This window comes from Lissotriton vulgaris, unplaced genomic scaffold, assembly GCF_964263255.1.
Source record: "Lissotriton vulgaris unplaced genomic scaffold, aLisVul1.2 SCAFFOLD_1089, whole genome shotgun sequence".
Lineage (NCBI taxonomy): Eukaryota > Metazoa > Chordata > Amphibia > Caudata > Salamandridae > Lissotriton > Lissotriton vulgaris.
Window position 1 is genome coordinate 402,988 of NW_028255123.1, and position 26,719 is coordinate 429,706.

Sequence of the window (26,719 nt, forward strand, 5' to 3'; positions counted from 1 at the left end):
ATCTCTTCTCTTTTTGTCAGCATACTTCTTGTACCTGCTTTTTGCCTGCTCTAAATTCTTGGATGCCTCTTCATGTATCTGCTGTAAGTGAGTTACCAAATCCTGAACTGCCGGGACAGAGATGTGAACATCTTGCACTGTGGAATTCGGGTGTTTGCCATAATTCAAATAGAATGGTGAATAACCCGTGGACACATTCTTTGCGTTATTATAGGCAAATTCTGCAGTCCATAAATAGTCCAACCATTCCCCACCCTGCTTCAACGTGAATAACCTTAAATACTGCTCCACTTCCTGGTTCACTCGTTCTGTTTGTCCATCAGTCTCTGGGTGGAAACTGGTGGAAAAACGTGTCTCAACCCCAAGTCTCTTCATAAAGGCCTTCCAGAAATGAGACACAAATTGCGTTCCTCGGTCCGATATCATGACCTCAGGAATTCCATGTAATCTCACCACCTGAGCAGTAAATTGAGCTGCTAACTGCCTAGCAGTTGGAGTTCCTTTCAATGCTACAAAATGTGCCATTTTGGTGTATGTATCCACTACCACTAAGATGGTGTTAAACCCTTGACAAGTGGGAAGATCAGTTATCAAATCTAGAGTGACTGTGTGCCAGGGGGAAGGAGGGTTAGGCAAAGGTTGTAATAAACCCTTAGGTGCTTGCCGTTCTGATTTTCCCTGCGCACAAATCTCACATGTCTTTACATATTGCTCAATGTCCTTATTCATGTGTGGCCACCAATACTTTCTTTTAACTAAGTCCACAGTCTTCAATTCTCCCTTGTGACCTGCCAACAGATGATCATGGCATTCATTCATCGCTTGTCTCTGTAGTGTAGAAGTGGGTAAGTATAAGGCTTCAGTCTGATAAGGTAAACCATCAATGACTTCTCTCCCATCTCCTTGCTGCACCCACTCCAGCATTTTCTCAGGCGACATGACCTGGAGAATTTGTTCCTTAACACTCAAAGAATCTACTGCGCCGATGATTTTTGAATTGGGAATGATTGCTTGTGTCTTAATTTCCTCTTTTCCTTCTCCTGTACCCATTCGGGACAAGGCGTCCGCTTTTCCATTCTGAGCTCCAGGTCTGTAGGTAATGACAAAGTCGTAGTCGGCGAAATACAATGACCAGCGAAGTTGCCGAGGCGTCAAGGTCCTGGCTGATTTTAAAAATTTCAAATTACGATGGTCGGTGTAAACTGTAACTACATGATGAGCTCCCATTAAGTAGTGTCTCCACTCCTTGAAGGCGTCTTTTATTGCTAATAGTTCCTTCTCGGTTATTGTATAGTTGATTTCTGCTGGAGTCAATTTCCGTGAACGATAGGCCACGGGGTGTAGTTGACCAGTTTCCTTGTTCCTTTGAGAAAGTACACCTCCTACAGCCAGATCAGAAGCGTCCGTTTCAACATAGAAGGGCTCAGATGGGTCTGCATGAAGAAGGATCGGAGCTGAAGTAAATTCATCCTTTAAGGCCTTGAACGCTAATTCTGCTTCCTCTGACCATTCAAATTGTACCCCTTTCCTCAACAGCCTAGTGAGAGGAAGGATTCGGCGGGAGAACTCACTAATGAACCGACGATAGAAGTTTGCAAAACCAATGAATGCTTGTACTTCTTTTACACTGGTTGGGGACTTCCATTCCAACACTGCCTGAATTTTCCGCTTGTCCATGTGAATTCCCGACTGCGAAATTACAAAACCCAGGAACTCAACTTCCGTGACATTGAAAGCACATTTTTCCAGCTTGACAAATAACCTGTTTTCTCTCAACTTTTGTAGAATCTTTTGTACTTGGTTCCGATGTTCTTGTACATCGACAGAGTAAATCAAGATATCGTCAATATAAACTATTGCACATTGATCTATGTATTCACTGAGAACATCGTTGATGAAATGCTGAAAGGCAGCAGGGGCGTTGCACAACCCATAGGGCATCACCTGATACTCGAACAGTCCAAAACGGGTTCTAAACGCCGTTTTCCATTCATCCCCAGCCCTTACTCGGATGAGATGGTATGCCCCTCTTAGATCCAACTTCGTGAATATTCGTGCCCCCTTCACCTGGTCTAACAAGACGGAAATGAGAGGAAGTGGATATCTATTCTTCTTGGTTATTCGGTTGATTGCGCGATAGTCTATGCAAGTCCTCAACTCGCCTTCTTCCTTCTTCGGCACGAAGAATAGAGGCGAGGAGACTGGGGATTGAGAAGGACGAATGAATCCATTTGCTAAATACTTGTTGAGGTACTCTTTTAAATGAGCATGCTCCTTCTCAGTCAGAGCATAAACCCGACTGCACGGCATATTTGCCCCTGGTTCAAGGTCTATTTTACAATCATAGACACGATGCGGTGGTAACTGTTCCGCTTCCTGCTCATCAAACACATCTTTAAAATCTTGATATTCCGGGGGTATTGTCTGGGTATTGATTACGCACACCGTTGCATCAGCTGAACATAAGGCTTGGGCCGGATTCTCCCGATGGTTTTCTATTTGGTTTCCGAAACAGTTGTTCCTACAGTAATCTGAAGTCATTTCTATGGTTCTGGCAGCCCAATCTATCGTTGGATTATGCTCAGTGAGCCAAGGAAGCCCAAGAATCAACTGAAACTGAGGGGCGTCGATCAAATTAAAATGAATGTCTTCTTGATGGCTATCCTCTCGAATTAACTGCACCAATTCCGTGTGACTTACTATAGGGCCAGAAGACAAATTCGTCCCATCAATGGCTCTGACTGATTCACTCTTGTCTTTGGCTATGGCTCTCAATCCAATCTTACTTGCGAATTTCAGATCACAAAAGTTTCCAGTTGCCCCTGAATCCACCATAACTGTTATGCCTTCTCGCACTTCTTGACGGAATTTGATGGTCGTTGATAATATGAGATGTGGAGAAGACGACTGTAGGGTGTTAGCCAATTGGTGTTCTTGTGGAGTTGGTTCTTGACTCGCATCCACCTGTACAACTCCTTCTACAGGTGGTGCAGCTAGTTTTCCTTCGGCTTATAAGATCCTTTGGGTTTCTTTGGACAATTCCTCACAAAATGTCCGCTTGAGCCGCAATACATGCATAAATTGCTGGCTCGTCTTTTCTCCTTTTCTTCCTTAGTAAGCGGTCCCCTTATTGTTCCGATTTGCATGGGTTCTGAGCTGTTACCTCCTTCTGTACCTTTTCCTGGTTCAAACCTTGCTCTATCAAAACGGGGTACTGTGCTTCGAAACTCACGTCGTCTTTCTCCCTTCCGTTCCCCTTGACGGAAATCCAATTCCAATACTAGGTCTATTAGGGCAGATATCTCTGTGGGTCGATTAGGTATTTGTGCCAGCCCATCTTTTAATTCATCTCGTAGGCCACGATAGAATATTGCAGTTCTTTTACTTTCGGGCCAATCAGTCTCCATAATTAACTTGTTAAATTGGGCCAAATACGCTACTAAGTCTCTATTGCCCTGTTTCAAATCCAACAACTCATTGTCCACTGCCTGCGAGATTCTTCTTCGGTCAAATATTCGCAAAAATTCTTTTTTAAACTCGTCATAATTCTGCAGAAGAGGGTCATCTCTTGATACCAAAGGCATAGACCATGCGGCCGCATCCCCACTCAAATATGATAAGATAAATGCCACTTTAGATTGTGCGTCAGGGAAGATAGAAGGGCGACACATAAAGTGCAAGGAACATTGTGTGATGAACACCTGTGCTTTCTGGGGATCCCCATTAAATCTCTCTGGTGCCGCTAGGGGTATGACTGGGGACAAGGAATGTATGACCTGTGTGGTTGATTTGCTAGTTTCCCCTGTAGATGTTATGGGAGTCTCCCTATTTCTTAAAAGTGATGGCCCAACTTGCTGCGCTAACTCTGCGGTTTCTTTTCTGGAATTAATCACCTCTTGTCTCAACCTTTGGTTTTCTTCTTTTACCGCTACTAACTCCTTTTGTATAGTATCTAAAACCGCCCCCAATGTCTGCAAATTAATTCCCTCAACCATTCTGTTCGGGTGCAAGTTTACAACGTGGGCACTTCACTCTGTCAGAGTCCACTTTCTTACCAACTTTTCCTCTCGAAGACTTGCACAGGAACAGAAGATGCTAGCTTTCCGACTCCCCCTTCCAACCAATCAGAATCAGAATATATCTTGACTCTAACTGATTAGATAGAGGGAAGGGGAAAATTGGATAAAATAACGAAATAAATAAAACAGAGAAGAGACTGGTCCTGATCCTCTGGAGTTCCGTGGAATCTTCAATCAGCTTGCAAATCAGCTTCTCAAAGAACCCTAGGAATACTAAACACATACAAGATAATAAATCACTGTACCTGAGCTACTCTGGTCTTCCTATTACTGTTTCCAAGAACACCTACCCAGGAATCAGTAACGACCTGCCGCTCTTCTATACTGAAGTGTAGCTTGGTGAATGATCTGCCTAATCTGGATTTTCAGATGACAGCTCTTCCTCCTACTTCAGTGTAGTCTAAAATGTTGTCCTTATATTGTTTTCTTCTTGTACAGAGACCTTCTCCTGAATAGATGAATTAACTTCATTCAACTCTCCAGGTAAGTTTCCTATTCTTCTGCTTGTAAATTCTTTCACAGTACTCAAACAACCTCTCTAACACTGTCCCTATTCTTTTCTAGATAACGTGAAGTCTTTGTCTTGCACTGGTTAAAAGGACGAAATTCAGCACTGGTGAGTTTGATTCACTCAGTTAATGTTCATTAATCTTTCCATGCATTGATGAAGTTGAAATACAATATTTACACAGTCTCATGAACTTGCACAGAATACAGGAAACATTCCACTTAGCTCTATGTTTCTCTGCTACTTCGAATGAGTCTCTCTCCTTCAGCTTCCGTGAATAAATGACAGGAATTCTCTGCTTGGAAAGATTCTTCTCTGACACGCTGTTTAAAAGGCTCCGGTTTCTTTTCTGAAAACACGAACTCTGCTTGAACACTCTGTAAACTCTGGACTGCGTGAACCCAAGGTCAAGGCAATGAATGTTGAAAAAACTCTTCACTGGCTGAAATCATTTCTTAGCTTATTTTCCGAAGACACACTCTAACGCGACCACTGTGACTGGATTCCTCGGTGAAGTGCGCAGTTCCAAAGGAACGCGCGCTGCACCTGGACTCTCGATCTCGCGCTGGGAAGGCTAGACTGCTAACCTAGCATTCCGCGCATTCCACAGCTCGGACCAAGTGAAGTCTCGGCTGGCGCGCCATTTTCTTGTCTTTAAGCACATTGAATCTGCATTAGGCTTGCTGAAAGGAGGGATCCTGACAGAGGCGGGGCGAACTTTGCAGTCGACCCAACACCGGGCCAGCGGTCAGACATCACCGGCTGTGAAAAAGGAGGTGTGGGTCGTGGGCCACTCATACGTGAGACGTGCCACAGACGTATTCAAGGCAGGTGATATGATTCACGTAGCTGGGGAATACGGGTACAGGGTGTCCTTCTACGGAAGAGGCGGTCTCTGTATTGACCAGTTTCAATCATTTTTTGAGGATTTGCTAGGGCGGACGAGGTCACCGCCGTCTGTAGTCATAGTACATCTTGGGGGTAATGATTTGGTCACCACTGGTAGACGACTTCTTCTTGAGGCGATGCTTTCCACTGTAAGTTGGTTAGCGAGGAGAGTTCCAGGGTGCACAATTGCGTGGTCCCATATGATCCCACGAAAAGTATGGCGGGGGGCTATTTCGGTTCCTGCTTTAAATCATTCTGTTAGAAAGCTTAATAACAAAGTGAGTAGGTTGTTCCGTTCCAAGACACTGCATTCTATTTCGAATGGGTGTATTAATGATGACAGTATGTATTTGGAGGATGGAGTGCATTTGTCTCGGGTGGGGAATGAGTTACTCATAGGAGACTTCTTAGCATGGCTAAAAACGTTACACCATGACCTTTAGGTAGGAGTGTTGTGGGGGGTCCGGATAGCCGGTCAACTATCCGGCCTGTGGCGGTAAGGTCATGATCGGTGAGCACTAATTGGAAGATCCCTATGAGTGGGCGTCACCCAGCACGGATGGGAGCGCTCGGGGGAGGTGGCCATTGGCCCCTCAACGGGGAGGCGGTCCCTTCTAAGGATGGGTCGCCGAAAGAAAAGGAAAGGCGGTCAAGGCCCCTTCCTGGGTAGGAGGGGTTACAGCCCCCTCCTGGGGAATTTCCCGGGGCCAGGACGTCTGCGACGGCAGATGTGGTAAGTTGTGTGGGGTTTGGGGGGGGGTCTACGCTACCTTCTAGATACCTCACACGAGTCCTCGTACGACCTCTAAGTGGCGTCGAGTTTTATTGGGGCCCCCGTCAAGTCAAGGGAAATTGGTAATTGCACTTGAGGTACGCCTCTGGGCCGCCCCTCACAAGTGAGGGCGATATTTCTGGGTTAGGGATCTTGACACCGGTTACGACCTTGCCGTTAGCACTTAAACGTTAGGATGTACAATTTCAAAATTTCAAGTAAATGTTTTGTAGGATGTTAGTTCGGCTAGGAGAACCTTTGTATTAGAGAATCTGTTAAGGTTAGCCAAACTTCGCAATGTGGTAATGAAATTGTACATAATATGAAACTGTTTATTTAATGTTTTAATTTTGTTTCATATTTTAATAAATACGGCCGGGAGGGTTACTCCCTCCCGTCTTCCAAAAACTTCAGAACTGTTTCCGGTTTCCCATCCTTGGGGATTGTGTTGAGAAGGGGTGGCGGGTATCTCAGCCATATGGAAAGGGGCGACCACTCGGTCCCCCCGAACGTATGGCGGAGTACCACGATCCCCCCGGGAAGCCATCTTGGGCGGGAGGCGAGTCTCGGCTGGTATGCCCGAAGCGGCGTAGCCGGGGCGCGCCTTTTCCCGCCCTAGAGTGGGTTGGCCCAGACACTGACGCGGCTGGCCACGCCCTTGGGGCAGGCAGGGGCGGGTCTACGCCCGCCCTGAAGACGGATAAAAGGAGAAGCAAGATCAGAAGGCATCCTCTTGTTCCTGTGCTCTGAAGCTGCACCTCCTCGCTGCACGTGAGCTCGAGACGGAACGAAGAGCCAATTTTGACCCACCCACCAGCCCCTGAGGACAGCAAGTGGTTTTGTGAATAAAGTTGATGGTTAACTCTGATTTTCGTTTACAGGTTGTGGTTTTATCATGATGATTTTGAGTATGTAATAAAGAAAGGTCGATTTGTGTTACGTTTCGCAAATAAAGAAATTCTGCGTTAGTGTTCATTGGTAAGCATGCTTTGAATAAAATTGTAGTGGCTACTGTCTTTTTAGTTTAGTCATTTAGTTAGCATTGTCGTATTTATTTTGGTCGGGCGGTAAGGTCATGATCGGTGAGCACTAATTGGAAGATCCCTATGAGTGGGCGTCACCCAGCACGGATGGGAGCGCTCGGGGGAGGTGGCCATTGGCCCCTCAACGGGGAGGCGGTCCCTTCTAAGGATGGGTCGCCGAAAGAAAAGGAAAGGCGGTCAAGGCCCCTTCCTGGGTAGGAGGGGTTACAGCCCCCTCCTGGGGAATTTCCCGGGGCCAGGACGTCTGCGACGGCAGATGTGGTAAGTTGTGTGGGGTTTGGGGGGGGTCTACGCTACCTTCTAGATACCTCACACGAGTCCTCGTACGACCTCTAAGTGGCGTCGAGTTTTATTTGGGGCCCCCGTCAAGTCAAGGGAAATTGGTAATTGCACTTGAGGTACGCCTCTGGGCCGCCCCTCACAAGTGAGGGGGATATTTATGGGTTAGGGATCTTGACACCGGTTACGACCTTGCCGTTGGCACTTAAACGTTAGGATGTACAATTTCAAAATTTCAAGTAAATGTTTTGTAGGATGTTAGTTCGGCTAGGAGAACCTTTGTATTAGAGAATCTGTTAAGGTTAGCCAAACTTCGCAATGTGGTAATGAAATTGTACATAATATGAAACTGTTTATTTAATGTTTTAATTTTGTTTCATATTTTAATAAATACGGCCGGGAGGGTTACTCCCTCCCGTCTTCCAAAAACTTCAGAACTGTTTCCGGTTTCCCATCCTTGGGGATTGTGTTGAGAGGGGGTGGCGGGTATCTCAGCCATATGCCATTAAATGTATGTTGTTACTTTGCGCGTGAGACAGAATATATGTATTACAATCCAAACTACGTCTGTGTAAAGTTATTTTTACACTGGCAAATTTTTGAAGTTTCCAGTTTACAGCATTTTTACCGTTTACAAAGTTGCATAGTTTAAGTTCTTCTTCACCTGTGCAATATTTTTTGTGTGCATTCTGTGCCTTGTGAAATAATTTTCAACACACTCCAAGATAAGTGTCGCTCTAATCAACCCCAGCCAAAATGGAGCATGTAGGCAGAACTTTCTCTCTGTCAACTATTGAACAGTGTTAGATCTGACAGCTTTTGAGTGGTGAGAACGGACGCATTGTCGTCGCTGCTTGGAGCAGACCTGTCACATTGCCTTCGGAACCAGCACATAGCACTTGGAATCAACGCATCCTGTGCTGCAAGGGCACACCTGACGCATCGCATTCGCAACCAGCACATTACCATCGGAAACCATGCATCAGCGCCTCTGTGAAGAGAAAATCAAAGCATTTCTCCCTGTTGCGGGATCGGAACTGACGCATCGCTTCCGCTGCACCCTGCATCTTCATCTTTGTGAACGCAACCAGGATCGATGTACTTTTGTTCAGCAGGCCTAGGTGGGTCCATGCATTCGGCTTGTACTCCACCGCAGTTGGCCTGAACTTTTGACTTTGGCTCGGTCCAGCGGGACCAGGTGTCCCAAATAGGCGCCTATTGCTTCAAAGCACTATTTCCAGATTATTCTTTAAATATTTGTATCTCAAGTTCTGCTTGTTTAATTGTTGGTGTTTTATTTGTTACATTAAGTTCTATTTTTCTAACCTGGTGTGGAATCTTTTTGTGTGGTGTTTTTACTGTATAACTGTTTGAAGTGTTGCTCAAATACTTTGCACCATGGCTTTAGGTTAAGCCTGACTGCTCTGTGTCAATCTACCAGAGGGTGATGCAAAGGTTAATTTAGGGTTTGCCTTACACTTATCCTGATTAGGATTGTGGTACCTGCTTGGACATGATGCATATCTCTGCCAACCAGAAACCCAATTTCTAATACATAGTTCCTCTGCATATTGGGAAACTCATGCAGAATATTCCTCCGCAAGTTTACCTTATGAAAGTATGCAGGCATCTGTGGAGAGTAGGTAAAACTTTCACACCCTGTGAAATTGCAAACGTTTTCTGAGATGAAGGTTGAGAAAAAAAACACCTTTCAGCTTCAGACAGCCCTGAATCGTGATGCACAAAAATACTCATGCAACATTCCACTGCAGGCCTTGTGTGGTGTATGTTTGTTGTATACGAAAGCCACCCCAAAAGGCTGCAGACAGCATGAGACAAGGAATCATATCCAGGGGAGGTACAGATCTGCTAGCCTGCTGTTGAGCACTGTGTGTGCAAACAAATTCCACCAAAGATGAACTATGGCATTGAGCAGGACACATAGGGCCAGATGTAACACATTCCTGTTCTCAAAAAGTGGGCATGATTTGTGACTCTACTTTTTGTGACCAGAAACGTATATAAGAAATCAGAGTGGGTCCCCGTCCAACCGATCTATTAATATTCATTAGGTAGGTCGCAAATTGTGACTCGCTCTGATTGCTCACAATGATGGAGATGGCAGCCTGAAAGGTAAGCAGACCATCATGCCTGTGATGTTTTTCAGCAACAAAACTTTAAAGCAACTAAATTTTCATAAAGGAAATGCAGCTGATGATATAAAATGTTTTCTTTTCGTAAACATTTCAATAGGAGACACCAGGACAAGTTCAGCTGCACCTGCACGTTGCCTGCTTTCCATTCCATTAGTAGGTGTTGGCAGGGGTCCCATGGTCTACTGAGTATTCCCCCCAAATGTTTACCTCATTTCAGAAAGACAAAGGAGTCCAAAAGGAAACCTGCTTTATTTGTTCAATCAATTACCACCCCAACTTGGGAGCCTGTAACTTTTCAGTGGTTTGTGACAGGAAATATGGTTGGAAACCATGGACTCATCTGGTAACAATTTGGTATTTGGAAGGGATGCAGGAAGCACACACGTTCCAAGTAGCAAATGGGCATTACATTCCAACTCCTACAATGCAGTAAACATAGCTAAACCCTTTTGCGATTGTTAACTGTGAATCGGAGTGTTTGCAGAAGCAAAAAGCTTCATACATCTGGCCCACAGTACTTGGACATCAGACCATAGGCAGAAGGTGTCAAATCTGTAAGGAGGTGTATTTTTGTTATTTTAGAAAAAAAATCTTTAAGCTGTTGGAATAGCTGTTAGCGTGTTATCGAACACACAGTGTTAAACCTCTCTTCTGGTGAAGGTCCCTCTCTACAGATATGTCAATTACTCAGGACTCGAGTCGGGGGTACACGCAGGTACATGGTGTCCCCCCACGCTTTTCACAGGGTGGACGCCGTCCCCCCTGCCAAGAAGTTGGGCTCAACAGAAATATGCTGAACTTCTCCTGGTGTAATTTTCAGACACCGGGACACGTTCAGCAGCGCCGGCACGTTGCCAGATTCCCATTCCCAGCAGCAGCGCCTTTTTTCACCTCCAGCTGAGCCGAAGTTAACGGGCCATCCAGCCTCCTTTTGTTTGTATATGCTGACTGGGGCTGCCTCGAACCTTACATTTAAATGTAAATGCCACAAAGGGAAACAAAGTCCCATAGCTTGCCTTCTCTTCACAGGTACTTAAGAGAGGCATGCTTTTGCCCTTGTTCTGTCCCTGTATATAAATGCCGACACTGTAAGACTGTCAGATGGGTTAGTCTGTCCCAGTATTTACCCAAATACTTTAGAAAGCGCTATTTTATTTCTTTTTTAGCACAACGTCGTGATGTCATGTGGTCATTTGCATGTTGTCTTGCTTGGTCAGTCCCCCCACTTCTTTTTATAGGACTTGTGCCCTGCAATTACTCAAAGGGCACGAGGACTCCACACAATGCAGCCAATACTACTTATATATTCATAGGAAAGCTAACACATGTATGTAGGGACAAAGCTGAATCTCCTCTCACATCTAGATGGCAGCCAGAACATAGAAAGCCTGCATGGAGACTGATCCCCCATTTCCTGGTGGTGATCTTCTTATAGAGAGGCCAGGGACGGACTGAGAGTTGTGAATAAAACCTGCTCTCACTTCTTAGAAGTACTTCGTTTGAAGATGGGAGAAGACTTTGGGCATGGGAAATTCCCCATCTATCCTCCAAATGTAACTCTCCATAGAGAAACAAGAGTTGAATAGGTATGGGGACCAAACTTCTTCCATCGTCCTAAGTATGGAAAACCTTGAAGAGAAGCAAGGGACTCAATAAGTATGTGTTGAACTTAGCCCTCTCTGCAGGGTCATTCCCAAACTATTTGAGTTCAACCTCCTGTTTTCTGAACCCTTTTTTGCTGGCTTTTAGGACCATACGCACTTTATCACTGCTAACCAATGCTAAAGTGCTTGTGCTCTGTTCTTTAAACATGGTGAATTTGTTCTTCATCCACTTGGCACATTTAATTTACTTGTAATGTCCTAGTGGAATGGTACTACATGTACATAGGGCCTGTACATTAAATGCTACTTTTGGGCCTGCAGCACTTATTGTGCCACCCGCTTAAAACACATTTTAAAACGTCTCATGCCTGCATTGCACCCTATGTGTACCCTTCTAGACTATCCTTTCGACCTGGCTAATAATCTTTTTGTGAGTTCTAAACCTTTCTTTTTAATACCTATAAGTCACCCCTAGGATTTGTCTTAAAATGCTGATAGAGCAGGGTGCAGTGTATCTAAAAGTTGGACATGTACTTTTGGCTTTTACATGGCCTGGTAGTGAAAATCTCTTAAATGCATTTTTCAATTCTGCAAGTTCAACCTCTCCCATAGGGTAACAATGGGTTACCTTATTACATTTAGTCAGTGAAAACTTTCAATCGGGGCAAGTTGGAAAGTTGAGTTTGGTATCTAAGGAATTCTAATTTAAAACCCTCTTTAATGTTAAAGTTGAATTTTAACTCACAATTCTGAAAATGTCACTTTCAGGAAATTGGCATTTTCTTGTCCCAACTATTTGGTGTCTGCAGCCTGTATCCTGGGGCACACGGCTAGGCGTAGCTGGCAGTTGGTCTTTGTGTAGTGCTCCCAGACAGTGAGACAAAGGGGAGAATACATGGTGGGATAATGGGCCATCTCTGAATTGATAGGGGGTGGAACTGTCACCTACTACACTGCACATTACAAAGACGTAGCCTCAGCACACTTGCAAAGGGTTTCACCCTAATTGTTTGTGCCACCAGACAAGCAAGTGCCAGGGCAAGAAATTCTAGACAGCTCTGTAGGGGGAGGACTCTAAAAGCTTCTCCCACTTCAAAGTGGGCACAAGGTATAACTATGACCCTCAGAACCACTATTCAGTACACTCCTGTACCTGTGGAGACTACAGAAGAAGGACACCTAGCTGCCCTGCTGCTTCATGCCTGCCCTGCTTGTTGAGAAGGAAAATTGGACCTGCACTTTTCATCCTAGGCTGAAGTGACTACAAGGCTGAGCTGACTGACCTCCTCTTAGACCTACAGGGGCATAACAAGGTCTAAGGACTCCCAGCATCTGCCGAGTTGACGTGCAGCCTGGCCAAGGAACTGGATCTGCCTAAGCCCTGCTGGCTTCTGCTGGGATGCGATCCTGATCCCCAAGAGGTGTCCCTCTGGTCCTGGACCCTTGGTGTGGCATCAGTTGAACTCCTCCTGAAAGAAAAGGAGTAATGCTGAAGTTTTAGGCTCTTTGCGTCCACAAACAGGACTGCTCGTGCCAAGATCTTGAAGCCCGACAGTGTGGCGTATCCAGTGAACCAGACTCTTATCTCTACAGTGACTGCCAACAACGACTGGCAATGTGAGACCTGCACTTCATACTACAGCATTGACAGTTCGTGGTGACCGTAAATGAGATTCTCCAGCAACTGCCATCAGCAACGTTCAACAGGATGTTTGAACTACAGCAACGATCGTCCCACGACACCATGCCTGCTCTTCGTGCTACAGTGATGAACATCTGCAACACTCTCTCTGCTCCTCGTGGCCCTCTCCCCTGCGAACTGAACTCTTTGCACTGGACTTGAAAAGGTAACTTTTTCAGTGGGATTTACTTTATCCCTGTTTCTGGCCTGCACTCTATCGCAGTCACCCTGAACTTGTGACTTTCACTGTTTCACACGATCAGATAACCTTGAGTGGCGCTTTGAGGTTTTAGGCACCATACTTACCTTAAATCTTTGGAATTTCATATCTGTGGTTCCTTAGATTGCATTTTTGTAGTTTTAGTGTCGAGTAATGTATTAAAATGTACTTAATGTTTCTAAATTGTTGTGGGATTCTTCTTGTGTTGTATTTTTACTTTATTACTGTTTGTGTGCTGCATAAATACTTCACACTCTAAGTTAAGCCTGACTGCTTTTGTGCCAAGCTACCAGAGGGTTGAGCACAGGTTAATTTGTAGTTTGCTTGTGTTTCACCCTGACAATAACTTTTATTGCTGTTTCAGTAGTGTTTCCCCCCCTCATCCAGTAACCCAACTTCTTACAGTGTGGAAATAAAGTTGCTTTCTTACCTCTATTGGTGATCTCTTCAGAGACAATTGGTGAATGACAAGGCCATGAAAAGCCAAGGTCTCCCTAAGATCCTACAGGTGATCCAACTGAAGAGAGCACCTTCATCACCTGTGCAGTTCAGTCATTAAGCAGTGATGAAGCTCACTGTTCTCAGTCTACACTGTATTCAGTCTGTGGATAAGGAGCTCACTGGTCGAGGAGGCTTGAGCCGCACTTCATGGCCATTTAAATATGTTAAAAAAACTGTAAAGCACTCACTTGGCGCAGACAGTCACTTCCACTTGCTCATCCATGATGGTGATGGACTTGGGCATCTTGACTATGACTTCGAATTTTGGTAAAACTGAAATGTTAAAGAGATGTAGGTGTCAGTCCAGCTGGTGAGGCTTCTTAAGGGAAGTCATGTACATCAAGGAATGAGCCCAGCATTGCCCCATTCTCCTCAGGGCACTCAAATTAACCCCTTTGATGCTCATGACGAGCTCAGCTCAGCGTCATGAGGCACAGTGGAGCTGTGCTGATGACGAGCTGAGCTCGTCATGAACAATGGAGTAAATGAAGAGTCAGCACAGTGGGGGAAAATGCACAGCAGCGATGTGGTTAAGTATCCTCCTCTGTGTACTCCAGTGTTCTTGGCGTGATCCTCCCACTACAGTACAGAGTAGTATGCTCCTCTTCATCACTTTAATTCCTACATTGAATTATAAGGGGATTTTTTCCACACGCCTATAGACCCTCGTCTTTCTGCAGTCCTCCTATTCCATTGTACCATAGTGTTATCTTTCTGCATTTGCCTTATTTCTATACACCTTGGTGTTCCCTTTCTGCACTTCTTTAATTCCATTGTACCCTCTTTCTGCACTCCTCTTATTTCTATATAGCTCAGTGTTCTCTTTCTGCACTCCTCCTATTCCATTGTGCCATAGTATCTCTTTCTGTACTCCTCTTATTTCTATGTAACTTAGGGGCATATTATCAAGGGGGTTTATCTCCGCTTTTTTGGCTTTCAAAGCCAAGAAAGCGGAGATAAAATTATCTCCCTATTACCTAGCTGTCGCTAACACCAGTTAGCGACAGCTAGTAGGAGATAGCGACCATCTAGGGCCCCGCTTTCCATGGCAGTGATATTTATCACTAATGACATGCAAAGTGGGCGTGCCAAGATGTTAGCGACTGGAAACAGTCGCTAACATCGCTATCTCCAAAAGCTAACACCTGCCCCTCAGCAGTTCTTAGCCATGTTATCCAATGGGAGGTGGATAACATGGCTAAGAGCATTAGCTCGGTAATGCATGAATATCGCAGACTTTTCAGCGATATTCATGCATTGCGGACGATTTTTATCGCATTTGCGATAAACCTTGGTAGCAGCTCAGCGGTAAATTTTTGTCTCTAACCAAGCAATAGCGATAATTATCGCTATTGCTTGGTAATATGCCCCATAGTATTCTCTTTCTGTTCTCTTCCTTTGCCTATGTCCCAGAGTGTTCTCTTTCTGCACCTCCTATTCATATGTACCATACTTTTGTCTTTCTGCACTCCTCTAATTTCTATATACCATATTGTTATATTTCTGCACTCATAATCAGTTGTGGAGGGAGAAGGAAAGTGTGATACATTCAACTTCCTTGTATATAATATCTAGCAATCAAATGAGAAGGGATCACTTGTCCTGCTTTAACTTGGGTTCGCATGTAGCGTACTTCTGTCCCAATTAAAAAACCCCATGCACGTGACTGATGTTAAGCGAAAGGGGTATATCTTGATTCTCCGCCCCTCAGACCCGTGTGTGCATAATCATTGGGTTGGTGGTTATGCAACCTCCACCAGGAGGAAAACCCTTTGGTTACAGCAGTAGTTATTAGTGATAGGGAAGTGCAGTGCTGTGAAAAATTAAAAAGGCTTGTATACCCTGTATTTCAAATTTTAATCAAACAGGGTGCGAGACTGTATTTAAAATTAAAGGTGTGTGTATTGAGACAATTGAGGAATCTCACACACTGGTATTTATTGTTCTAAAAAGGTCGACATGTTTCAGCCCTAATACGCCAGCATGGGTCGAGTGGGATTTCTTCAGGACCAAAGTGAAGTGCTAAAAAGATCGTGATTACCCACAAAAAATCATTACCAAATGCAAGAAAAGAGCGCAGAACCAAAATAGAGACAGTCTGTTGGAACCTATCCAAAAACAACAAGAAAAAGACTTGATGACGTGTGTAACTACGTACAGCTCTGCCCAGAACGATCTAAAAAAGATCATCAATAAAAATTGGAACATTGTGGTTGAGGGTTGGGGAATGGGGGGGACTGCTGGGTGGGGTGGTCAGGGGTTATGATACATAAAGTTGTATAGATCGCTGATTATGCTATGATATGCCTGTTGAAGTTCCTCCGGGGTACGGAGTGCTGTGTCTTCTGTGCGATCTCTCAATAAAAAGGGTTGTTAAAAAAAATTTGGAAAATTGTCACTTCAGCGAACATCAATTGGCCAAACCCAAGGTTTGCTAACAAAAGGACAAGTAGCCTTAAAGACATATTGGTCCACACCAGACCAGTAGAGACAAAAACTCAAGTCCCTCGACTCTGGGATCTGCAATCAGTGACAGGACACTTTCCTTGCGGATCCTGCTCTGTATGTGGACTCACAAAATCAATAAAAGAAATCAATCTGCTGCCCAATCTAACATGGACAATCCGCAATCACACTAATTGCAATACAAGTCATGTTATATACATGATTACATGTCCTTGTAACAAACGTTACATTGGTATGACCTGCAGGAAGGTAAAATTACGCATTGGAGAACATCGAAGCAATATAAAATGCAAAAAAGGCACTACAAAAATGGCCACTCACTATATTGAAACAGGACATACAACTGGTGATTTACAATGGATAGTACTGGAGACCCTAGAAGTTAGAGGTCACAATGCCGAAAAGATCCTGTTCGAAAAAGAACAGCGGTAGGTGGACAGATTGAAGACAGACAGTGAGGGGTTAAATGATAATATCCCCAGGCACAATCTAAATAGATGACAACTCTCCCACTAAATCCGATTAAGTTCCCATCGACCATAGACTCTGATTAACTATAGCACTGCCCTTGCAGTGTGAGAAGTCATTGTACTATTAAATCAGTATCATTTATAGAACACCCCACTTACTCCTTATTAAGGATTTAGCACACTTTCTTCTCCTCCTCACGAATAAAAAATGCCGTGTTAGGTTACAAATGAAATGAACATCACATAACCTATTTTTACATTATCACTGAGAAATACAATAAAATGCATTGTGGAACGATCCGTGAATGATTAGACAACTAAAAGATTAATTTTGACGCTCCTTTTGTGTTCCAATGATCCAAAGACACTCGGCAATAAAAAAAGTCTTTCTTCTATTTTTTCTAAACCAACACCTTTTAACCCTGACCCGGAAACAGAGATTGTGAACCGGGCCCCGATGGCAGAGTCAGCACACTACTGACAGGACCGCAGGTAGCACGAGGGCTTTCCAAGACATCGAGACACCGCCGACAAACTGTAAAGTATTGAATCTCTAAACAACCTCCCTTTTTTAAAATCGTTTATTTGTAGGAGGCTCCTAAAACCATCGAGGGCTCCGTGGACAGCACGCCACGGATCTACATAAGGTAAACTGTTATTGTGGTTATAACGAGGGTGAATTCAGGGTCCCGAATCACGCGGCCATATTTTACATAAAAAAGAGTCAGCATCTGACAAAAGAATACGGGCTTTTTCAAACAACCGGAGAAGAAGGGCTGTATTATTGAGAGCGCTAGGCGCGTAGAAGGCATTTTAATGACATCTGTTAAATAAGTCACACATTAATTACCGGACTCTCCAGCAAAGAGGAACAGTAAATAGCTCCACACATTACCAACCAGAGAAGACGCATCTTTTGCTCTTTAGTTAAACGCGCATACACAACCACAAAGCGATTGCCCACTCCAAAGGGTGATACGATTGCCTAACCCCCTAGAGAGAATGTATCTACATGATACTTACTGTTTACAATGAACAATGGTCGAAGAATGAGTGTGAATTTTGCCAATTAGACTAATACACTATTGCCTTTGCAAAAGGTATGAGTGAGTTGACCTTAAAAGACAGTGGTGTGTGCCATGAAAAGTATTGCCATTTTCCAGTTGCTATACAAAAGAGTACAGCATCTTTAGCACAAGTAGCTCTATGTTTGTGTTTGTCCTACACGCAGAACCCCCAATACCCTTGTCTTTTCATGTTTTTATGAATTACAGGTACCTATGGGACCATTAACAGAGAAGGATTAATAGATCCTTCCCCAACCACTACATCTGAACATACAATCCTGATCTAGTGTTATCACTGTCACCGAGACGCCCTTGGTCTCTTTTTGCACTTCATTTTGGTCCTGAAGAAAGCCCTCTCGATCCATGCTGGCATATTAGGGCTGAAACATGTCGACCTTTTTAGAACAATAAATACCAGTGTGTGAGATTCCTCAATTGTCTCAATATACACACCTTTAATTTTAAATACAGTCTCGCACCCTGTTTGATTAAAATTCGAAATACAGGGTATACATGCCTTTTTAATTTTTCACAGCACTGCACTTCCCTATCACTAATCACTTCTGCTGTAACCAAAGGGTTTTCCTCCTGGTGAAGGTTGCATAACCACGAACCCAATGATTATGCACACTCGGGTCTAAGGGGCGGAGAATCAAGATATACCGCTTTCGCTTAACATCCGACACGTGCATGAGGGTTTTTAATTGGGACAGAAGTACGCTACCTGCAAACCCAAGTTAAAGCAGGACAAGTGATCCCTTCTCATTTGATTGCTAGATATTTCTGCACTCCTCTTATTCCTATGTACCGTAGTGATCTCTTTCTGCTCTTATCCTATTTATATACACCTTAGTGTTCTCTTACTGCATTTCCCCTATTCCCAAGTGCTTTAGAGTTCTCTTTCTGAACTCATGCCATTCCTATGTACCTTAGAGTTCTCATTCTGCACTCCTCCCTTTCTTATATACCTTACTGTTCTCTTTCTGCACTTCTCGCATTTCTTCATACCTTAGTGTTCTCTATCCACACTCCTCCTGTTTTTCTACATTTTAATGTTCTGTTTGTGTGTTCCTTAGGTTTCTATGTGCCTTAGTGTTCTCTTTCTACATTTCTCCAATTCCTATCTACCGTAGTGTTCTCTTTCTCCACTCCTGATATTCAAACAAACTGTAATCTGCACTCCCCCTTTCCCTTGTACCTTAGTTTACTCTTCCCACATGGTGCCTATTTCTATATATCTTAGTGTTCTCTTTATGTGCTCCTTTAGTTTCCATGTACCTTAGTGTTCTCTTTCTGCACTCCTTCCATTCCTTGTACAGTAGTGTTTGCTTTCTGCACTCCTTCCTTTCCTATGTATCTTAGTGTTCTCTTTCTACATTCTTCCGACTGTTTGCATGCACGTTAGTATTTTCTTTCTACACTCCTTTGATTCCATTGTACTACAGTGTTCTCTTTCCGCACTCATCTTATTTCTATACACCTTAGGGTTTTCTTTCTGCACTCCTCTTATTCCATTGCACAGTAGTGTTCTCATTCCACAATCCTCTTATTTCTATATTCTGTAGTGTTTTCTTTCTGCACTTCTCCTATTCCATTGTACAGTGGTGTTCTCTTTCCACAATCCTCTTATTTCTATATTCCGTAGTGTTCTCTTTCTGCACTCCTCTTATTTCTATACATGTTAGGGTTCTCTTTCTGCACTCCTCCTATTCCATTGTACAGTGGTGTTCTCTTTCCACAATCCTCTTATTTCTATATTCCGTAGTGTTCTCTTTCCGCACTCCTCTTATTTCTATACACCTCAGTGTTCTCTTTCCGCACTCCTCTTATTTCTATACATGTTAGGGTTCTCTTTCTGCACTCCTCCTATTCCATTGTACAGTGGTGTTCTCTTTCCACAATCCTCTTATTTCTATATTCCGTAGTGTTCTCTTTCCGCACTCCTCTTATTTCTATACACCTCAGTGTTTTCTTTCTGCACTTCTCCTATTTCATTGTACAGTGGTGTTCTCTTTCCACAATCCTCTTATTTCTATATTCCGTAGTGTTCTCTTTCTGCACTTCTCCTATTCCATGGTACAGTAGTGTTCTCTTTCCGCACTCCTCTTATTTCTATACATGTTAGGGTTCTCTTTCTGCACTCCTCCTATTCCATTGTACAGTGGTGTTCTCTTTCCACAATCCTCTTATTTCTATATTCCGTAGTGTTCTCTTTCCGCACTCCTCTTATTTCTATACACCTCAGTGTTCTCTTTCTGCACTCCTCCTATTCCATTGTGCAGTGGTGTTCTCTTTCCACAATCCTCTTATTATTTCTATATACCTTAGTGTTCTATTTCTGCAATTCTCCTATTCCATTGTACAGTAGTGTTCCCTTTCCACAATTCTTTTATTGATATACACCTTAGTGTTCTCTTTCTGCACTTCTCCTATTCCAGTGTACTGTTGTGTTCAATTGCTGCATTCCTCTTATTTCTATACACCTTGGTGTTTTCTTTCTGCATTCCTCTTATTTCTACACATCTTTGTGTTCTCTTTCTGCACTCCTCCTATTCCTATGCCCCATATTGTTCGCCTCCTGCACTTCTGCTATTCATACGTACTGTACTGTGCTGTTCTCTTTCTGCACTCCTTTCATTCCTATGTACCTTAGTGCTCTCTTTCTACACTTCTCTGACTGTTTCCATGTACCTTAGTATTGTCCTGCATTCCTCTTAATTCTACACACCTTAGTGTTCTCTTTCTGCACTCCTCTTACTTCTACACACCTTAGTGTTCTCTTTCTGCACTCCTCTTACTTCTACACACCTTAGTGTTCTCTTTTTGCACTCCTCTTATTTCTATGTACCATATTGTTATCGTCCTGCACTACTGCTATTCCTACGTAGCATATGGGTCTCTTTCTTCACTTCTCCTAGCACTACACACCTTAGTTGTCTCTTTCTGTACTCATCCTATTCCTATGTACCGTAGAGTTCTGTTTCTGCACTCATCCCATTCCTATGTACCTTAGTGTTCTCAGTCTGCATGCCTCCCTTTCCTATATACCTTAGTGTTCTCTTTTCGGACTCCTCCTGTGTCTATACATTTTAGTGTTCTCTTTGTGTGCTCCTTAAGCTTCTAAGGGCCAGATGTACAACTCTTTCATTACCGCCTCGCAATTTGCAACACATTGCGAGTCGCAAATTGCAAGGCGCTAAACGAAATGTACAGCAGTGTGTTTACACTGTTTTGCGATTCTCAATGGGGTCGCAAATTGCGAGGCTCATTAATATTAATGAGCCTCTCGCAATTTGCGAACCCACGGTGAATGCCAGCCCTCCCAGGGATGGTGGTCCGTGAGGCTCAGAAGACCACCATGTCAGGGACTGCTTTTTAATAAAGCAGCTTTTTTTTTAATTGTAGCCCGTATTCCTTAAAGGAAAACGGGGTGCATTAAAATTTTAAAAATGAAACGTTTTGATATCATTTTTTAAGGGCAGGCAGTGGTCCCTGAAAAATTATTTTACATGCATTTACAAAGGGGAAGGGGTCCCCTGGGGATCCCTTCCTCTTTGAAAATGCATTACCGCATGAAGTAGGTGGTAATTGTGATTTATTTACGACCGCAATTGTGGTCGCAAAACATTAGTACATTGTTTTGAGACTTGCTATTTGGCAGGGAATGCCCCTAGGCTAAATAGGGGCTATGTACATGGCTATGTACATGGCCCAATATGTTTTTACATGCGCAAACGGGTTCGCAAACCTGTTTGCGCATGTAAAAACGGGTCGTACATCGGGCCCTATGTGTCTTAGTGTTCTCTTTCTACACTCCTCCAACTCCTATGTGCTGTTGTGTTCTCTTTCTGTGCTCCCCCTATTCCTTTGTACCTAAGTGTACTCCATCTGCACAACACCTATTTCTATACCTCTTAGTGTTCTGTTTCTGCTCTTTGTAAGTTTCTATGTACCTTAGTTTTATTTTTCTACACAGCTCCAATTGTTTACATGTACCTTAGTGTTCTCTTTCTACACTCCTCTGATTCCTATGTGCGTAGTGTTCACTTTCTGCACTCTTTCCATTCTTATGTACTTTAGTTCTCTCTTTCTGCACTCTAGATGTCCATACAAACTTTATTGTTTTCTTACAGCACTCCCCCTTTTCCTTTGTACCTTAGTGCTCTTTTTGTGCACGCCTCCTATTCCTATGTACCAGATTGTTCTCTTTCTGTGCTCCTATTATTTCTGTGTACCTTAGTATTTTTTTTGCACTTTTATTATATCTATGTAAGTTACTATTGTCTTTCTGCACTTCCCCATCCAGCTAGAACCTGGGGCATATTACCAAGCAATAGCGATAATTATCGCTATTGCTTGGTTAGAGACAAAACTTTAACGCTGAGCTGCGGCGATTTTTACCGCAAATAAACCTTGGTATTACCAAGGTTTATCGCAAATGCGATAAAAATCGCTGCAATGCATGAAAATCGCTGAAAAGTCAGCGATATTCATGCATTACCGAGCTAATGCTCTTAGCCATGTTATCCACCTCCCATTGGATAACATGGCTAAGAACTGCTCAGGGCAGGTGTTAGCTTTTGGAGATATTAGCGCTTAGCGCGAATATCTCCAAAAGTTGGTAATAGGAGATAGCGATGTTCGCTAACATCTTGGCACGCCGACTTTGCATATCATTAGTGATAAATATCACTGACATGCAAAGTGGGGCCCAGGATGGTCGCTATCTCCTACTAGCTGTCGCTAACTGGTGTTAGCGACAGCTAGGTAATAGGGAGATAATGTTATCTCCGCTTTCTTGGCTTTTAAAGACAAAAAAGCGGAGATAAACCCCCTTGATAATATGCCCCTAGTGTTCTCTTTCTGCACTCCTCCTGATCCTTTGTACCTTAGCGTTTTCTTTCTGCTCTGCATAAATGTGTATGTACCTTAGTGTTTTCTTTGTAAACTACTCCACTACCTATGTATCTTAGTCATCTCTTTCTACACTGCTCCCATCCCCATATACTTATACATTAGTATTTGCTTTCTGGACTCCTCATACTCCAACATAGCTTTGTGTTATTTTTCTTCCTCCATCTATTTGTGTGTACATTAGTGTTATCCTAATACCCACCTCACATTCATATGTACCTTAGTATTCTGTTACTGCATGTCTCATATTCCTTTGTAGCTTAACATTATTTTACCAAATTCATCAAATCACTGTATACCATTTTAATCATAATTAATTATTGGCATCAGCATGTACAGAAAGTCATTCAAGGTAACAACACTTCTCAGTGCAAACCAACATATATTAAGGTATAGAGTTACAATGTTCCAAGTAGTACAATACTTTTTTATAGGTTTAGATTTAAATACTATCAGATAGTTTCTTCAGAAATCATGGATGCTGTTATTGTTGGAAAATCCATTAAACGTTAAAAAGAGAACATATACCAGGACACGCTAATAGGATAACAGTTATGAATCACTACGTCTGTCCTCTCATACATAAGCCAAGAGTAGTCGTCCCTGGTGGGAGGGCGCTCACTTTCGCCCTAGGAGGTGGTCAAAGGAACAGAGAAGAAGGTTGAAGGATTTTGAGCATATGAGTTGCTAGAGCTGCCCCAGTTCTTCTGAGTCCCAGGCAGGCATCCACCCTGGCCAATCCAAGACTACAGTGTTCAAGAAAGAGTCCTCAATCATTTCTTCTGGGCACCCACACTTGACCCAGCTTGAATCAAGGTAGCGTGTTGTGTTTCTAGATGTTGCCACATTGCGAGCACTCAGCAAGCTTGTTGTCATTTGTGTTGTGGGAATGAAATGAGTTCCCTCATCGTTGTGCTGTAGGTTATTTGTGCAGCCCTCTTACTTCTTCAGCATACTATGACTGATGGTCAGCTGCACCCAATGCATCAATGCTCTCTACCATTTGGCCAGAGGAGGGGGCGCTGCTCTCATTGATGCTATAGTTATAGTACTTCGGCCAGCAAAAGCGTCAGATCCACTGGCCGACTCAATGCCTAACTTGCCTTAGGTCTTTTAAATAAGCCCAGCAGGCAGGTCTCAGGGGAATGGAAGCCAGGCATCTCAATGGCAATGGTGAGAGTACCAGCCACCTGCCCCCAATAGTGGGTGAGACATGTGCAGGACCATAGAATGTGGAAAAAATCAGCATCTGGGGCCATATGCCTTTGACAATGTGCAGCGGCATTAGGGAAGGTCTTACCTATTCTAGCCTGAGTAGAGTATGCTCTATGTAAGGCATAACACTTTAGTGTTCTTTTCTGCACTCTTTCCATTCTTGTGCCATAATGGCATCTTGCTGCACTCCTCCCATTCCTGCAAACTTACTGTTTTCTTTCTGCATTGTTCCCATTCAAAGATACCTAAGTGCTCTCTTTCTGCACCTGACTCATTCCAACTTACTTAAATGCTCTCTTTTTGCTCTCTTCCCAGTCCTATATGCCTTTGTAGGCGCTTTCTGCACGCCTCCTTTTGTGATAAAACTTAGTATGTTCTTTCTGCACTCCTCTGATTCTGATATACCTTGGTGTTGCGACCCCACACTCCTCTAAATCATATTTACCTTAATGTTTTTTTCTGCGCTCCACCTCTTCTTATGTACCTCAATGTTCTCCTCCTTCACTCCTCCCATTCCTATGCGCTTTAGTGTTCTCTTTCTTCACTCCTTGCATTCCAGGATACCGTGGTGTTATCTTTCTTCACTCTTCACGTTACTTAATAGCATAATTTTTACTTTCCCATGTCTCCCATTCATATTTATGTGAGTGTTCGGTTTCTATACTGCTCCCATTTCAAAATACTTTAGTGTTCTCTTTCTGCTGTCATGCCACTCCTTTATTCCTTGGTATGCACCTTCTGCACTCTTCCTGTTTAATAAACCTTAATATGCCTTTACTGCACTTGTCACATGCCAATATGCCTTGCCACTGTCTTTTCCATTCCTTTGATTCCTATTTACCTTAGCGTTCTCTTTCTGTATTGCACCGACTCCTATTTACCTTAGAGCCCAATTTAGAGTTTGGCTAAGAGAGTAGTCTGTGGCAGAGGTGACAGAGAACCCTCTCCTCCAATCTGAAAGTAATCCCACATCATTTAGAGACATGTGCACCTGCAGTATGGCGATGGAAAAGACTACTTACTCCACCTCTGCCGCAGACATACACCTCTGACGGCCCAATAGTGTATGCGCCATCGGAGGATTCGCCATTTGTCCACCAGCCTAATAAGAGTAGGCAAACACATGGCACATTTTCCCTCCTTGACATTGTGATAAACTCCCATAGTGTAGGAATAATTGCTTTTTTTTATTTAAAAAAAAAAATATATATATCCCAATTTGGGATTTTGTTTTTAAGGATTAAAAAAATGGAGAGTTTTCCATATAGTTCCATCATGTTGATGGAGCTGTCAGTCAATCTTTCAATGCATTGATAGGAACCATCATGACGATGGATGCAGCCAATGCAGGCGGTGTTCACTGGAATGGCTAATATCTGTAGATTCGGAGGTTGTCTACTCCATCAGAGCGATGGATTATTTTCCTCTGCTAGGGTTGTTTTCCCTGGCTCCTTGCAGTCCAGGAGATCAGGTGTTTATGCACTCATTCAAATTGTATATACCATAATGTTCACTCAATTCATGCCTCATACTCATTTATGCCTTTGTGTTCCCTTCCTACACGCCTCTCTTTACTACAAGCTTTAGTGTTTTCTAGATAGACCTAGAAAGACAGGAGGAGGAATTGCCTGCATTCACCGATCACAGATAGAGGTCAATCAAATTCAATCTGACCCTCTAGAATCTTGCGAATACTTAGGTCTCAATATAAAATCAGCAACGAATCAAAGATGCAATCTACACGCGTTTTACCACCCACCAGGAGAGAACGCTAAGTTCATAGAACAGCTAATGGAGATCATTATGACCAACTCTAACACGAATGCCAATAACATATTCTTAGGAGATTTTAACTTACATTGGGATGACTGCAATGACAAGCTAGTCAACACGCTTAAGGATTTCCTTGTTGAGCTAAAACTCAACCAAGCATGCACGCAACCTACACACTCAAAAGGAGCAACACTTGACTGGATTATTTCTGATATCAAAAATACGTCAATCCTCTCAATAGCCCCATGTGACTGGTCGGACCACTATGCAATAACATTCCGGATACCCTTATTGAAAAGGGGCAAGACCGTTCAACCTGCCAATGTAAAAAAATGGATTCGAGACACTAGAGACACTAATATTGAGCTACTAGTACAAAGCTGTGAGAGAGACTTAAAGCCACCCAGCAACTTACAGAATGCAAACGAGTTGACAGAGCATTATATTACCTCAATCGGGAACATCGTCAACAACACCCTGCCATTAAAACAAAAAAGAATAACGGAAAAGACGAAGAATCCATGGTTTGACGGATCACTGAACGAAGATAGGCGCAAACTAAGAATGGCCGAACGAAAATGGAGACAAAACCCTTCAGCCCCTGAGCTGAAAGCCCTCAGAAAAATTAGAAACCAATATAACAAAAAGATCATCAACTCCAAAAAGGAATTCATAAGATCGGAACTGGATAATGCCAAAAACAGACCACGGAAACTGTTTGAAATCCTGAAACAACAATCAAACAAACTAACCAAAACAGCTCATGAAAACGTAAAAACATCCATAAGTAGCGAAGAATTTTCTACATTTTTCACGGAAAAAGCCAAAGCGCTTGAAACAGAGCTCTTAAGCGCAGCAAATAACCTACCCATTCAACCATCGACTACGAACGATCGCAATTCGACTACAGTGTGTAACATAACAAAAAACAATGCAAACTGGGACACATTCGAATTATACCGCCAAAATGCTCATGAAAATCAAACCGAACAACCACTACCAAGATCCCCTACCTGCGAAATGCTTAAGAGAAATCAGACACATTGTGGTGCCAATCTGGACCAAAATAATAAATGCATCACT

General features: G+C 43.2%; 1 protein-coding gene across 1 annotated transcript in view; it reads right to left on the reverse strand.

The window, feature by feature from the left end:
- Positions 1–26,719, reverse strand: part of LOC147659230 (alpha-2-macroglobulin-like) — a 191,243-nt gene that overhangs the window by 116,973 nt on the left and 47,551 nt on the right. Inside the window, exon 7 of the mRNA XM_086951869.1 lies at positions 13,920–14,004. Within this exon, the coding sequence (XP_086807995.1) occupies positions 13,920–14,004 (85 nt within the window). The remainder of the gene's footprint in view (positions 1–13,919; positions 14,005–26,719) is intronic.